At 43.8% G+C, this 14,328-nt stretch overlaps 1 protein-coding gene across 1 annotated transcript in view; it reads left to right on the forward strand.

Moving 5' to 3' along the window:
* Positions 1-2,930: 2,930 nt before the first annotated feature.
* The window catches only part of ISM1 (isthmin 1), a 69,030-nt gene continuing 57,632 nt past the window's right edge, over positions 2,931-14,328 (forward strand). Inside the window, exon 1 of the mRNA XM_064475887.1 lies at positions 2,931-3,145. Within this exon, the coding sequence (XP_064331957.1) occupies positions 3,008-3,145 (138 nt within the window). The 5' untranslated portion in view covers positions 2,931-3,007. The remainder of the gene's footprint in view (positions 3,146-14,328) is intronic.

Here is a 14,328-nt window from a genome sequence, read left to right on the forward strand (position 1 = left end):
TGATAGCCTTGTTTGGCAACTTCAGTCACAGAGCATGGAGGTTTATCAATACCAGTCATGTGTGCTTTCTCAAACAAACTCACCTGGAATTTGGATCTCACAGCATGAAAGAATTTTAATAGGATTCATTCATACATTTGGCCAACATTTTATAAAGACCTCTGTCCTCAAAATTCAATTTACAATTTTTACAACATTTTGCAAAGACTTTGATCTCCAACTCTCTTTTTACAAATTTATAAGAATTTACCCTCACTGCAAGGATTTCTTTTCCAACATTTTAACAATGGTATTTTTCCTTAGATCCCAAAACTGTTAATTTTAGATGAGAGAAGAGGCAGTGGAGGTTCACTTGTGGCAACTCTGTGTGATGGAAATGAGGATTCAAAGGGCAGCACCTGTATTCTCGTTTAGACCAGCTCACCCGAGGCAATAGGGAAGTCATTTGTCCCTGAGTGCCCACATCACAATCTGGCACAGCTGGGGATCAGAGCCAGCCTTAAACTCTCTCTGGATACAGAATTCTAGTTTGCCATCTTACTTTATATATTCCATAGGTGCGCTGATTCTCCTGCACTCCCCCACCCCTTTCTAAGTGGTTGTAATTAGAAAACACACAGGAGGATCCTTGTGGGGTCTTAAAGCCGCTGGGATCCCTTCTTTGATCTCCCATCTGAACCAGGGATCATCTATTGTTTCAAATTCTCCCCTAGCGCTCCAGTTGACAATTATTGGCATTTAGAGCCTGAGGATTGCAATAAGATGCCTGACAATACCGGCTGCCTAAAAATTTAAAGCAAGCACTCCCTTCAAACATCTCCCCCTTCTTAACGCTCCCCGTAAAAAGATTACTGAAAAGGAAATGAAATCGAGTGCTTTATAAAGCTGTCGATTTATTAATAAGATGCTAAGGGCTGGTTAGGACTTTAAAGATGCTCACAAAGCATCTCTAAAGGCAACCACTAGTCCTTCCTGCCCCTGACACAAATAAACCCAACCAGCACACCATACCTTAACCACCATTATTTAAATACTCCAAAAATACCACGGTGACCCGATGAACTTGATGATGAAAGTGTTATTTGGATGACACTTGGTTGAGTTGCCTTACGTAAAGACATGAACTCGGAAGGTAGTTAAGAATCTTACTTCGTTTGTACCGCTGGGTATGGTGGGTAGGGGGTCGTGCCTCAGAGAAACGTTTATTTATTTATTTAATTTCACTTCCCAAGGGAGAATCGAGAGGATGCATTTCGGGGACACTGGAATCCAGGATGCGAGATGGGCTTGGAAATTTGCAGTATTTATGAACGCCTAGGCTGAAGGCTCCGCTCATGCTCGCGGGGAGGAAAGGACTGGGCGGGCACAGGGGAGGAGGGAAGGAGGAAACCGAGTGGGAAGTGGAGGAAGAGCAGTATAAAAGTCCCAGCCAGACTCAGCGCCCGCCACTCCGAGCCACTTGGAGAAGGCGGGAGTCAGAGACAGACCCAGACCCAGAGGGAGGGAAACGCACAGTGCCGCTGTCTGTGATCTGAGCCCAGCACTCTACCGGGTTCACGCTTGCATCAGAGGCGAGGACTCCGTGCCCTCAGCTCGACCCTCGAGCCCTTCCACCAGCCGGCTATTCCCTGCAAGGCATGAGTGGCGCGTGGGAGCCGGAGGCTTCAGCGCGGTCATGAAGCGCAGGCCCAGGAGCGGCGGCTGTGCGACGGCAGCCCCCAGGTCCCCTCCGGGCTTGGCGCCTCCGGGATAAGCACCCCCCGACCGGCGACTGCCTGAGCTGAGATTTAACCTCCAGTGCCCCACCTACGTTCTGCACGCCTGAGCCGCGGGCACTGCGCCCCGGCAGCTTCCCGCCGCGACACCTGTGCGCTAGTCCAGACGGACGCCCAGCGAATCCGACTCGCCTCCCTTTCTAGGCTCTACCAGGCGCCGCGGGCGCGTGAGCAGCGGTGCTTAGAGAGCTGGCTTCCCATCGTCCCGGGGCAAGTGTCAAGACTGTTCTGGAACGGCACTTTATCTCCCCCCTCCTCCAATACATACACAGGGCAACTTCAGGGAGGGGCACACAGCCACAGGCAGACACCTGGCCGGTCCTGCGCCCTCTCCGTTCTCCATCACCACAACTCCCAACTGCACTTTTTCAATAAAGGCTTCTAAACTCGCCCAGGCACCCCTACCCACCCACAGCCCCGAGCCTCAGTGCGCACAGGGACTTCGGCTGCGGTGGCGCGCACTTGGCACAGCCCGGCAGACGGACGCCGACTCCGGAGGGGCGCGCAGGTCACCTCCAAACACTAACAGCGGCGGTGTACACGGGGCCCTCATCTGAAGCCGGCTCACCCTAGGACTCGGCGGCGGGGCAGCGCGGCCCGCGGCCCGAAGGAGCGCAGGGAGGAGGGGAGGTGGCTCGTCGGGTGAGTGGCTCCGGGCAGCAAGGGCGGGGGAGCCAAGCGTGGAGGTAACTCTGGGCCGCCACTGAAGCCCTCCTCCTCCTTCTCCTCCTCCTCCTTCTCCTCCTCCTCCTGCTCCCCGCGCTCCTCTGGCGGCCGCTCCCGCTCCAGCTGCGGCGCCGCGGCCACATCTGGGGCGCCCATGTGCGCTCGGGGGTTTGGCTGCGCCCGCCCCGCCGCCGCCCCCGCTGCCCCCTGCCCGCAGGGTGGTCCCTGGCCCGGCCCAGGCCCTGGGAAGCCCTCCATCCCCGCCGCCACCGCCGCCGGGGAGCGCCGGGGTTTGCTCCGCAGCCGGCTTGGACGCCCCCGGCCCCGCCGTGGCTCCGCCGTGGTGCGGCGGCAGCGGTGGCGGCGGCGGCTCCTGCTCCCCCGGCCCGGCGCTCCCCGCCGCGTCCAGCGCCAGCCCCAGTCCTGCGGGCTCGGGGAGCGGGGCCCCGGCGGGGGCCGAGGCGGGAGCCGCGCTGCCGGGCTCCCGGGCTCCGACTCCTCCTCCACCGGCACCTCCGCCGCCGCCGCCCGCCCCGCCGGGTCCTAAAGCCGCGCGCCTCAGGAGAATGGTGCGCCTGGCGGCCGAGCTGCTGCTGCTGCTGGGGCTGCTGCTGCTCACGCTGCACATCACCGTGCTGCGCGGTTCCGGAGCCGCCGACGGGCCGGACGCGGCCGCGGCCAACGCCAGCCGGACCCAGCTGCAGGTGAGTGAGCCGCCGGAGAGGGGCGCGCGTGGCAGCGGGGACCCGGGTGGCGGGGTGCTGAGCTAGCACCTGATGGATGCGAGGAGGCGGTCCCTGCCCGACCAAAGAGCAACTGTTTTGGCAGCAGTTTTGCCGGGAACGCCCGTCTCCTGCTGAGACCGCCCGTCTCCTGCTGAGACCGAGCAGGGGCAGGTGAGGGGGGGTTCGCGGTAAGTGCCTAGAGGCTGGATCGGCTTCGAGGTCTGGCAGACGCGCTCCTCCAGGTCTGTCACCAGGTACCTGGGAGTGCGAAGCTGGAGATGGGCGGAGAAAGTGTGGAGTATGTGTGTTTGCTTTGGGGTGCTGCCAGTCTTCGGCTGCTGAGTAACATTACACTGGGAGGAGGGGGAAGCTGAAGGAATCGTTACCTAGGATGAATCCCCAAACTGCATTTGGGAGGAAGAACCCTGGTGAGTTGCCCCCTCAGAAAGCAATGCCGAAGGTCAGAATAATTTCCCACGAAGAGAATGGCCAGATATCCCCTGTGCGGGCACGTGGTTCCCTCGTCTACCTTCTACCTCCCCAGCCGTTCGGGAGGCGTGGAGTCAGGCCACCTGGTGTGCCTTGGACCAGGGTTACCCAGGGCTTTTAAACTAACAACAAAGACTTCTTCCCAGCGTTCTGCCTCCGTTGAAGGTCACTTTAGGAATGGACTTCTGATGATCTGTTCAGCCCCAAGTCAGGGGAGGGCGTCGCAACTGGGGAGAAAGTAGTGGGCATCAGACACAAGATAAATTCTGGTTTCCAAATAGAGGATTGCCTAGGTAGAGATTTCCGGTCGCTGTCTTGGAAAGAGCTTTTCCTTGGATCTCTGTAGGGGTGTGACAACTGTCAACTTGGAGCATGGGTAGAAGTCAGTAGGGATTTTCCCAGGAAGCAGCGGGAATTTTCTGGCTTCTAAAATCTCCTCCTCAAACCACCCCCTCTAAAACTCTTTACTCTGCAATGTCAAAGTAAGCATTATTCATTCTTCCCAAGGGTCTTTAAGATTGCCCCTGTCAATTCACTTTTCACACCTTTATGTAATTTGTTGCTTAAAAACCCACTGTTGAAGATAGAATTCACTTAAATGCTTCCATAGTACTGACCATGTGCTAGTTTTAAGTGCTTCACAGAATTTAATTGATTTAATGAGGTACTATACTGTTAATATCCCCCAACAGAGGCAAAAACTGATGTACAGAGAGATTAAGAAAGTTACAAAGGTTACACATTCCAAGCTTTTGGTTGATTACACCACGTTTTTTCTTTGCCAGGATGTCATAGAGTAAAGCAAGGTGATCCTTACACACAAATGAAAAACCAGGAATGAAAAAGTATGCACCCCAGAGCTGAAAGTTCTTTTAAGTTGGGGACATTTCTGAAAATGTCCTAATTTTGTAAGGCCCTCTCATCTTCTGTGGGCAACAGGTGCAGTGACAGCCTGATGGGATTCCTATGGGGAAAATGAAGACAACCCCATTCTATAGACGGTGTTACACCCACCACTCTCACACTGTAGGGACAATTCTTAGTATCTTCAAGATTTCTGGAAGTCATATTTTATACATGATGCTTTCTTTCCTCATGGACTCATGAAAAGCTGTAAAAATGATGTTCTATGAAAAAGTAAATTTGGCAGATTTCTTTATGAGGTGTTTGCTATCATTAGAATAACCTAGGCTTGGCCTTTTCTGCTTGAATGTTCAGGTAATGAGAGAAGCAGCTGGTTGGAAGTGGCAACTGCAAAGGGGAAGTAGATTAAATTCTCAAAAGAGCCTTTGGCTGAAGAACTGTCCCAAGAGGGCAGAAGAAATGGGGAATTTAGAAAGAGTCATGCTCCTAGGAGTATCTTGGGTCCCAAGTAGCTGCTAATTCACCAACTTTCAGCTTGTTTTGTACTAGTGTTCACTTATTCTGCCCACTCAATGAGCTTATTCAGGCAGACTGATGAGTTTAACAGTTTAGTTCATAATTTCACTCTCTTTTGTAATTTGTTATCATAAAAGTTTTATATTCTTCCTGACTAAAGTTATTTCTTTGCCACTCTGACTCTCCAAATGTATTACAATTCCAGCAGAGAGAATAAGTTCCACCAAGTGAACACGTCTGCAAAAGGCATTTATTAGTCTGTCTTTTTCAGGCCCCTGGAAGTGAATTTGTTAGTAGCAGGTGTATTTGAAAACAAAACTGCGGGCACTCTGTTCTCTCTGTTTACTCATCATTTTTAACCAGTCTTAAACTCCATTTAAACTTTATAATTTGTGGGCTTTGTGATATCTTAAGCTGCTAAAATCATTCTTTGCCACCAGAAAGGTAATCAGTTCTTATGCTATGTTATTCGTGTTGTTATCTCTGCTTAATAACATTCAGAAATATGATATTGGAGTCAGAAATACACAATGGTAGCTTTATTAAACCAAATTGTAGTATATTGGGATCCTTTTAAAAAAGAGGTGCACCTTTATTTAAGATCTGGCGTATCAAGGATACCCAATAAAAGTAGTAGTAAGAATAACAATAGCAGCTAAGATTTGTCAAGGGTCCTTTATGTGTCAGGCCCTGTGCTTAGTACTTTTCATATAGTAACTTTTAAATCCTCACAAAAATCTCATAAATTAGGCATTACCGTTATCCTTGTTTCAAATGAAACAACTGAGGTTGGATAACTTGCCCCAATTTGCACAACCAGAAGCTGCTTGATTTGTTGTTGGTATTTTATAAGTGTAAAAATCTTTGAAGAATATTTGTATTCCAAGTTCTTGATAAAGATATCATGTGGATTACAAAAGAGAGAAAGCCTTGTAACAATTTACATTTTCAAACACATTTTACTGTATCAAATATCAGCATACATATCTATATATATCTCTACATTAGATATACATACATGTATATAAACATAATCTAACATGATTTTTTGGTTGTTTCAGCATACTAGGAGATGTATTTTTTGACTACATAAGTGACTGTCCCTGTACTGTTTGGTGTGCTGTTATGAGGTGGTAGTCAAATGCTTTGAATATACCATTAATATAGGGTATGGGGCTCATAAAAATAATGATGTTAGTGTTTGCACTGTTTTCAGTATTTAAAAAAAACCAATGAGAAATTTTACAGCAGCTGCAGAGAAGTGGACAGAAAAATGGACAGAAACTGTTTTCACGTTTGAATGAAATCTTATCTCCTCATTGAGATAAACTTGTCTCACATTGAGCAGATACTCAGATTAGTTTTTTCATATGTCTTTAATTGATCATAGTAAGAAAACAATTATATATAATACAGGCAGTCTGAAAGACAGAGTATCTCCAAAAAGAGAATCCATAGGAAATAATAATAGTAGTAGTAGTAGTAGTAGTAATAATAATAATAATAATAATAATAATAATAATAATAATAATAATAATAATAATAATATTTTTCACTTGAAATTCAAATGAGTGCCTCTCTGCTAAATCTCAGTCAGATTCAGTCATGAATTTCAACAGATTTTATATAGTAAAGCTAAAACTCATTAAAACGGTGAGATTTAAGCAAGTATTATAAATTGTCAAATTGATCATTTTTACAGTAACATGAAGGCAAACTAGACTCTGAAATGTAACTAAATGTGTTTGCTCTCTAACGTCTGCCATCTTTAGCAGTACTTTCCTCCTTCAATACTGCTTATTAGCTCCTTGTACCCACTGCTTCTGATTCAAGAGCTCATCTGAGCTATTCATAGCAGTAGAAGCAAAAACACTATTTATGTGTGTTTAATGCTAGTAAGTTTCCTTACAATGACCCTAAGGGATAGATAGTATTTATACACCCATTTTACAGATGAGGAAATTGAGGCCTGGAGAGATTTGAGTAACTTGCCTAAGGCCATGGTGGGCAGGACCAGGATTCAGACCCAGGCAGGCTGACTGTGGAGCTCAAGTTCTTGGTCCAGTTCATCCACAAAACTCCTCTAGCTCTGATTCAAGTCAACAGCCACATGTTTCTTGCTTCATGACTTGCCTTGCTCATTTTCCAGGCTGGTTGTTTGCTCTTATCTTTGGAATTCTTCATAAGTTATGGATTCCACTTAGCTATTGCTACATAACAAACCACCCCAAAACACAGTGGCTTAAAACAACTATCATTTTATTTGCTCGTGAGTTTGTGTGCCAGCAATTTGTGTGGGGCTCACCTGCATGGTTCTTCTGCTGATCTTGCCTAGGATTATTCATGTAGCTATAACCTTCTGTTGGCTTGTTGTGGGCTAGATGGTCTAAGAGGACCTTACGCATATGTTTGATAGTTGGTGCTGGAGGTCACCTCTGCTCTTTCTTCATCCTCAAGGAAGTTAGCCCACATATCTGTATATATTGGACTCAGAGCAACAAGGGAGTAAAAATAGAAATTGCAATTCCTCTTGATGGACTTGTACAACTTTAGCCACATTCTGTTGGCCAAACAAATCACTGGGTCAGCTCAGATTCCAGAAATATACTCCTCTTGATGGGAGGTCCAGCAAAGTAACATTGCAAAGGAGCATGTGTACAGGGATGGAAGGGAGTCATTGTAGCTGTCTTTGCAAAATACCTACCATACTGACCCTTTATCTCACAGACTTTGCAAATGTTGAAACAATTTTGCATTCATCTTTTAACATTGTTTATCCTGCTTTTGGCCATGCAGAGACTTAACTGTTTTAAGTGTAATCAACTCTGAATCATTTCCCTGATGACTTCTGGTTTTCTTGTCTTTCTTGAGAAAAGATTGCTCAAATAAAGATTGTCAAATCTTTAAATGTATTTTGTTCTAACAGTTTCATAGCATTTTTGTTGTTGTTGTTGTTGTTGTTTAGAACTACAATCTACTTTGAAGTTATTTGTGGGCTTAAGATTTAAGATAAAGATACAACTTTGGTTTTGTCCAAGTGACTAACCCCTTGTCCTATCCTATTTGTTAAATACTCCATTCTGAATTTGGTGATACAAAAGACCACTTTTATCACATACTAATATTTCACATATACATTAGTCTGTTTCTTGACCTTCATTTTTCTATTCATGTACAAATGCCACACAGTTTTATTTCATGTAGCTTCATAGTATGTTTTTATAGGGCAAATGTCCTTTTATTAAAGTTTTTTTTCTTAGAAATTCTTCTAAAATGTTTTCTTTCAAACAGACTTTAAAATTATTTTGTTTAAAAACTCGTTGAGCTTTTAATGGGAATTGCTATATATATTTGGTGGGGGGTAAGTTGAGAAGAATTGAGAATTTTATCATTTGAATTATCTCATTCAGGACCTGGTTTATGTATCTCTATTTCTCAAGTAAAGTTTTATAATTTTCTTCTTCTTTCTTTTCACATTTCTTTTGACAAGCTATTTTCTAGGTTTGACTGCTATTGTGAATTTTGTTTTATTTTCTATTACATGCTTACAGTTTTCTTGGTGTGTTCATGAAAGTTAGCAGTATCGATTTCAATAGTGATATTATAGCTTCATGGCATGAATTGAACATACTTTTATTTCTTTCACTTTAGCACTTTAAATAATAAGAATTATCTGTTCCTTATGAGATTGTTAGAATTCACTCATACAGCCCTTTTGAGCTTGGTACCTCTTTGGTTGAGACCTCTGATTAATGTTCCATTTTAGTCCATAGTGAATAGCCTATTCAGATACTATAACTTTTCTGTAGTCATTTTTGATAATTTATGTTTTCTCAGCAAATCATACATTTTATCAGATTTTGACTTTATCAGTATAAAATTTGTATGTAATGTAAGCATATTTTGCAAATATTTAATGACTGCATATATAAGACATGTCAGAGCAAGATGGTTAATTATACTAGGAAAACACTTCATGTCTTGATTTATTTATTGTTTACTTATCTACTGAGTCCTCAAATAACTTAACTGCATTCTTACTCTACTGTTGTGTATTTGTCTATTTCTCCTTATGATCCCATTTATTTGTTTAGAATCCATGGTGTTAGGACATAAAATGTCTCTCTTCGGGCTTTTTTTTTTTTTTTTTTTTTTTGCGATTATATTTTTATCAAGGTGAAATTCCTTATATATCTTTTTATTGACTTGTCTTGAATACATTTTAGAACATCTCCATCATCCCGAAATGTCTCTTAATGCACCTTTGTAGGCAAGTCACTTCTCCCACAGGCAACCGATGTCTGACTCCTGCCACCATAGATTAGTTTACTTGTTTTAGAGCTTCATGTAGATGGAATCGTACTGTATGCATTTCTGTTTGTGTGTCCGGGCTTCTTTTGCTTAACATAATGTGTTTGGCATTCATTTATGTTGCTGTGTACATCAGTAGATTTCTCTTCTTTATTGCTGAGTGGTATTCCATTGTATGACTATGCCACAATTTATTAATCCATTCCCCCATTGATGGACATTTGGGTTCTTTCCAGTGCTTTGGATATTATAAAAAAGATCACATTGTGAGTAAATACCTGTTAGTGAAACTTGACACAGCCTCTGTTCTTGATATTATTATGGAAATTCCTCTAAAGAAACTCATTTTTTTTCCTTGGTGATCTTTCTTTCACTTTATTAGCTCTGCAATGTTTCATTTTCAATTGGTTATCATTTGTTTCATATCTACCAGAAACCATTCCTTCTTTTGTAGATGACTCCCTCTCAGCTTCCACTTCTGTTGGGGATTTATTTTTATATTTCATCTCCTTTTTCAGTAGAATTTGAAGAAGAAAAAAATAAAAAATGCTCAGTCTGCCACCTTGAACTGAAACACTATAATTTTATTTCTTAATTTTATTTTCCTGTACACAAACCAGAAGCCCTTTCACTCATTATTTTCTAGCCATGTTTTAAAAGACATTGATTTTTGAGGCTTTGGGGCACCCTAAGAAGTCATGAGAACTATCCATTCAGTAAAGAAGAATCTATTGTGGTTTGAAAGCCTCCAAAAGAAAGAATCCCACAGCCAACTTCTATATGTCATAGAAGTATCTTTTAACAAACTTCAGTGTCAGAACACTTTTTTCTCTAATGTCTCCTTTAAATCTTTTATGCTATATCTTAATTTCATGTTTGCTTTTTCCACTATTCATTCACTTTTCAAGAAACAACTCATGCAGGACTTGAAGATTAGTATTTAATAGTTCCTCTGCCTTCTCTAGATTTGATTATCTCAGTTTTTTAACTTGTCTTCATTGATCTTATTTTACAATGTTTTAATGTCTTTTGTGATCCTCTTATTTCTCTCTCATTGTCTGAGACCATCTTTCTTCTGCAGCCTTTGGCCCAAGCCTTTATGATTTATAAAGAAAAGGATGGTGGTGAAGCCCCTTTCTTCAGTGACAGCCAAGGCAATTCCTCCATCAGCACTCATCCACCAAAAGACAGAAGATTATTTAGGGGATGGGGAAGGAGTTTCAGTTTAATTCCCAGGATTGTATGCACTGAGTTTACAGAACCAACAAGGGAGTTTGCTACTGAAAAAAAATCTCATTTTGCATTTTATTTAAACCTTGTCTGAACTCCTCTTCCATAAGAACTTCCAAAAGAACATAAAACATATAAAGTTTAGTTCATTTCTTGCTCTGGCATATCAGTCCAACGATTAGATGGAGTGCGATGCTAATAAAATAATGTCAGCATACTAGTGCCCAGTGTTCCCCTTGGGACTGAGCACTCACTGCCCACCATGGTCACTGGCTTGATAACATAACCTTATGGCTGTTTCCCTTCTCTGCCTTCTTTCCCCTTCTCCTACAAGAGAGTCATCTCCCAAGTCTACTACTTGCTCTTTGTCTCAGAGTTTGCTTCCAGAAGAGCCCAAACTAAAGGAAGCCAAGGCTACTTAAACGTTAGCCATGGGAACAGTGACCATTTCTCTAGGTAATGCTGGCATAGAAAAGTGCAGGGCAGAGTTTCCATGAGGCACCTGCTGCTTCTTGTTGTCACTAACAAAGCTGAAGTCTGTTACCGTCAGAAAGGGGGGTGCTGTGGCAGCAACAGAATCCAGCTATGCTCTGCCCTCCCAGAGCAGCTGGGAGGAGAGGAATTCCAAAATCGTAGGAATGGGAAAGGTCAAGTCTAGGCAAAGCCTACAAATTGCTAATGTTTAGAGAGATGACTGTTGTTTTTTTCCTGAAAGCCTCATCCCATGCCTGTTTGCTATTTTAGGTGCCAGGATGAGCAGCAATGGGAAGTTCTCAATGATGTTTGGGACTGTCTTCTAATGCCTAAAAAAGACAGAAGCCAGGGGACCTTGATAAATGTAGCTTTGCATCAACTCCCCAGGCACAACCGGCATGTGTGACTGGAAAGTTGTTTCTGTAAACTGAGTAGAAGTAAAAACAGTAGATTAACTACCCCTTCTTCCTGTTGACCTGACCCATGAACACTTAGTAAACTGAGTCATCACATGTAGAGCATTCTCTGTGGCTAATATACCTTCATCAGATAGGAACACCCCAGGGCCCCCTAGAAGGAACAGTGCTGTGGAGCCAATGGAATAGGAGAATTCCAGCTTCAAATTTGGGACTCTGGGCTGCCAGACTCACAGTCTGGGGCACGTCAATCCCCAGATGTGCGACAGAAATAACCTGGGAAAAGGAAGGTAGACTGAATTCAAGAGGCTGCTTTCTGCTGGATATCTCATCACTATTTTCTGAAATAACAAGATGGGGCTTGAATCTGTGTGAAAGACACAGGAAAGTGGGAAGTGGTGTCATTGGCCTCCCAGAGGTTACTTTACTCCCACCAGCATCCAGACAGAATATTCATGCCAAAGCCAATGAAACAAATAAAAAACATGCCTTGGCTCCCAGCTGCCTCTGACTGATAGTGATGGAGAGACAGTGAAAGGGAAGGTGGCAGCTGTGTTATTATTTTTTAAAATACAGCTTTATTGAGGTGTAATTGACATACAATGAATTGTGGATGTTTAAAGTGAACAGTCTGAAGAGCTGACACCTGTGAACTGCCACCACCATCAAGATGATGAATAAATCTACCATCTCCAAAAGTTTCCTTGTGCTCTTTGGGGATTCCTCCCTCATTCTCCAGGAATCTCCACCACTGATCTGCCTTCTGATGCTATAGATCAGTTTTTGAATTTCCTAGACTTTCCCATAAGTAGAGTCATGCAGAATGCACGGTATAGTGAGCTTCTTTGGCCACCATAATGGCTTTGGGATTCACCCATATTGTTTGGTGCGTAAGAGTTTGATCCTTTTATTGCCAATTAGTATTCCATTGTATGCGTATAGAATATGCTTTTCCACCCACCCATTGAAACACATTTAGGTTGTTTCCAACTTGAGCTTATCAAAATAAAGGTGCTAGGAATATTTAGGTATAAGTCCTTGCATAAGTATGTACTTTCATTTCTCCTGTGTGAATAGTTAGGAGCAGAATGGCTGGGTCACATGGTTGGTGTATGTTTTGCTTATTAAAAAATTGTGGCAATCTTTTAAAGGCACCTGCATAATGTGTTTAGGATCTACAACAACCCAGGACACAATTAAAAAAACTTCAGAAAATTTGGAAGTTGAGACCTAGGATGATATTGTCCTTGAGCTAATACATAGGTATATAATCTATAGTATATTATGAAAAACTAAGGGAAGGGGAGAAGATATTGTTTCCTTGGAAAGATAGGTCTTTTCAGGTTTCCCAAAGTACAAGTCTCTTGGAGCTCAGTTCTCCAGGTGATGGTGGTGCTGGTGGTGGTGATGGTGGTGATGGTGGTTGTGGAAGGCAACTTAGTTGCTAGACAGAACCAGGTGGAAGAGTGTCCCAGCAGAAGATTTGGCTTCCTCCACAAGCTGCTGTCTGATGTTCCCTTCATCTTCTTGTCCCGTGCACTGCCTGGCTGGAAATTAAGAGAACCGGAAATAGATTCTGTATCTCCTGCCTGGGGACTCAATTACATTGTGACATGGAAATCTGGTACTGGTTTTGAGTTCAAAATGAATTGAAGTTTCCCAGGTTTATTGCTGGGAACCTTCAAATTCCAGGAAGTAGAAAGGGCAAAAATTAAAAAGGGGAGCCCTCACTAGGTGTTTCTAATCCTTAGCCCAGGAAACAGGCTGTGGAAACGTTAACATGAACTAACCCCCCGGCCATGCTGGACATAAGGGGAGTGAAGAATATTAGAAACCCACTGAGGATTCTCACTAGAGGGCACGGACTCTCCTTCCCTTACACTTAAGGTGGTCCATCCGCTGCCCCAAGTTCACCAGGCACAGTTGGGACCTACAAGCGAGAAGCTCCGGATGCCGTCTCCGCACTTGTATCCACAGTGCAGTCCGTGGAGCAGAAGCAGCAGCCTCTGCTGGGAGCTCACTAGAAAATAAGAATCTCAGGCCCCACTCAGAACTACTGAATCAGGATCTGCATTTTAATAAGGGGTCCAGGTGAATAATACGCGTGATACAGTTTAAGAAGAAGTACTCATCCAAGTGCATGCTTTTCTCGCAAGTGTCAGGAAGCACTCAGTTCAAGTCAGGTATTCTTTAGTTATGGCCCAGTTATGCTTCATGACAGACTACCTCGAAACTCAGTGTCCTGCAACATAAGCATGTGTTCTCACGCTCATGGGTCTGTCAGTTGCTGGGATTCAGTAGATCTAGGCAGGCTGGGCTGGGTTTCTTCCATGCATCTCTTGTACTTCTGCCACCAGCAGGGCTACCTTCCACGTGTTTCTCTCATGGTGATAAAAAATTACAGAAAGGCAGTCAAGCCGGATGGACAAGCACACTCCAGCCTTTCTTGGGTCATACCTGTTAGCATCCTATCAGCCAAAAGTAATCACAAGGCCCTACCAAGTGACCAAAAGCATCGGCTTTGGATTTGTTTCAATTCCACATCTACTTCTTACATGGGTGCCCTTAGGCAAAAGTCTCACACATCTCTGTGCTTCTGCGTCCTGTTCAGTAAAATGGGATAATGAAAGTTACATCCATAGGAGGTTACAGGTGCATAGGAACGGTGTAACTCATGGATGCTGGTATTACAGAGCACTGCGACCTTGGGCAAGTCACGTGAGCTCCTTGCGCTTCATTTTCCTTGTCTAAAACTAGACATCCTCCTGGGATAATTCTACTAATTTTTGAACTTTATCTTCAAACCTTGATGATGATGGTGATGGTGATACAAAAGCTAACCTTGAGCATTTATTCTGCGCC

This window comes from Camelus dromedarius, chromosome 18 (assembly GCF_036321535.1).
Source record: "Camelus dromedarius isolate mCamDro1 chromosome 18, mCamDro1.pat, whole genome shotgun sequence".
Lineage (NCBI taxonomy): Eukaryota > Metazoa > Chordata > Mammalia > Artiodactyla > Camelidae > Camelus > Camelus dromedarius.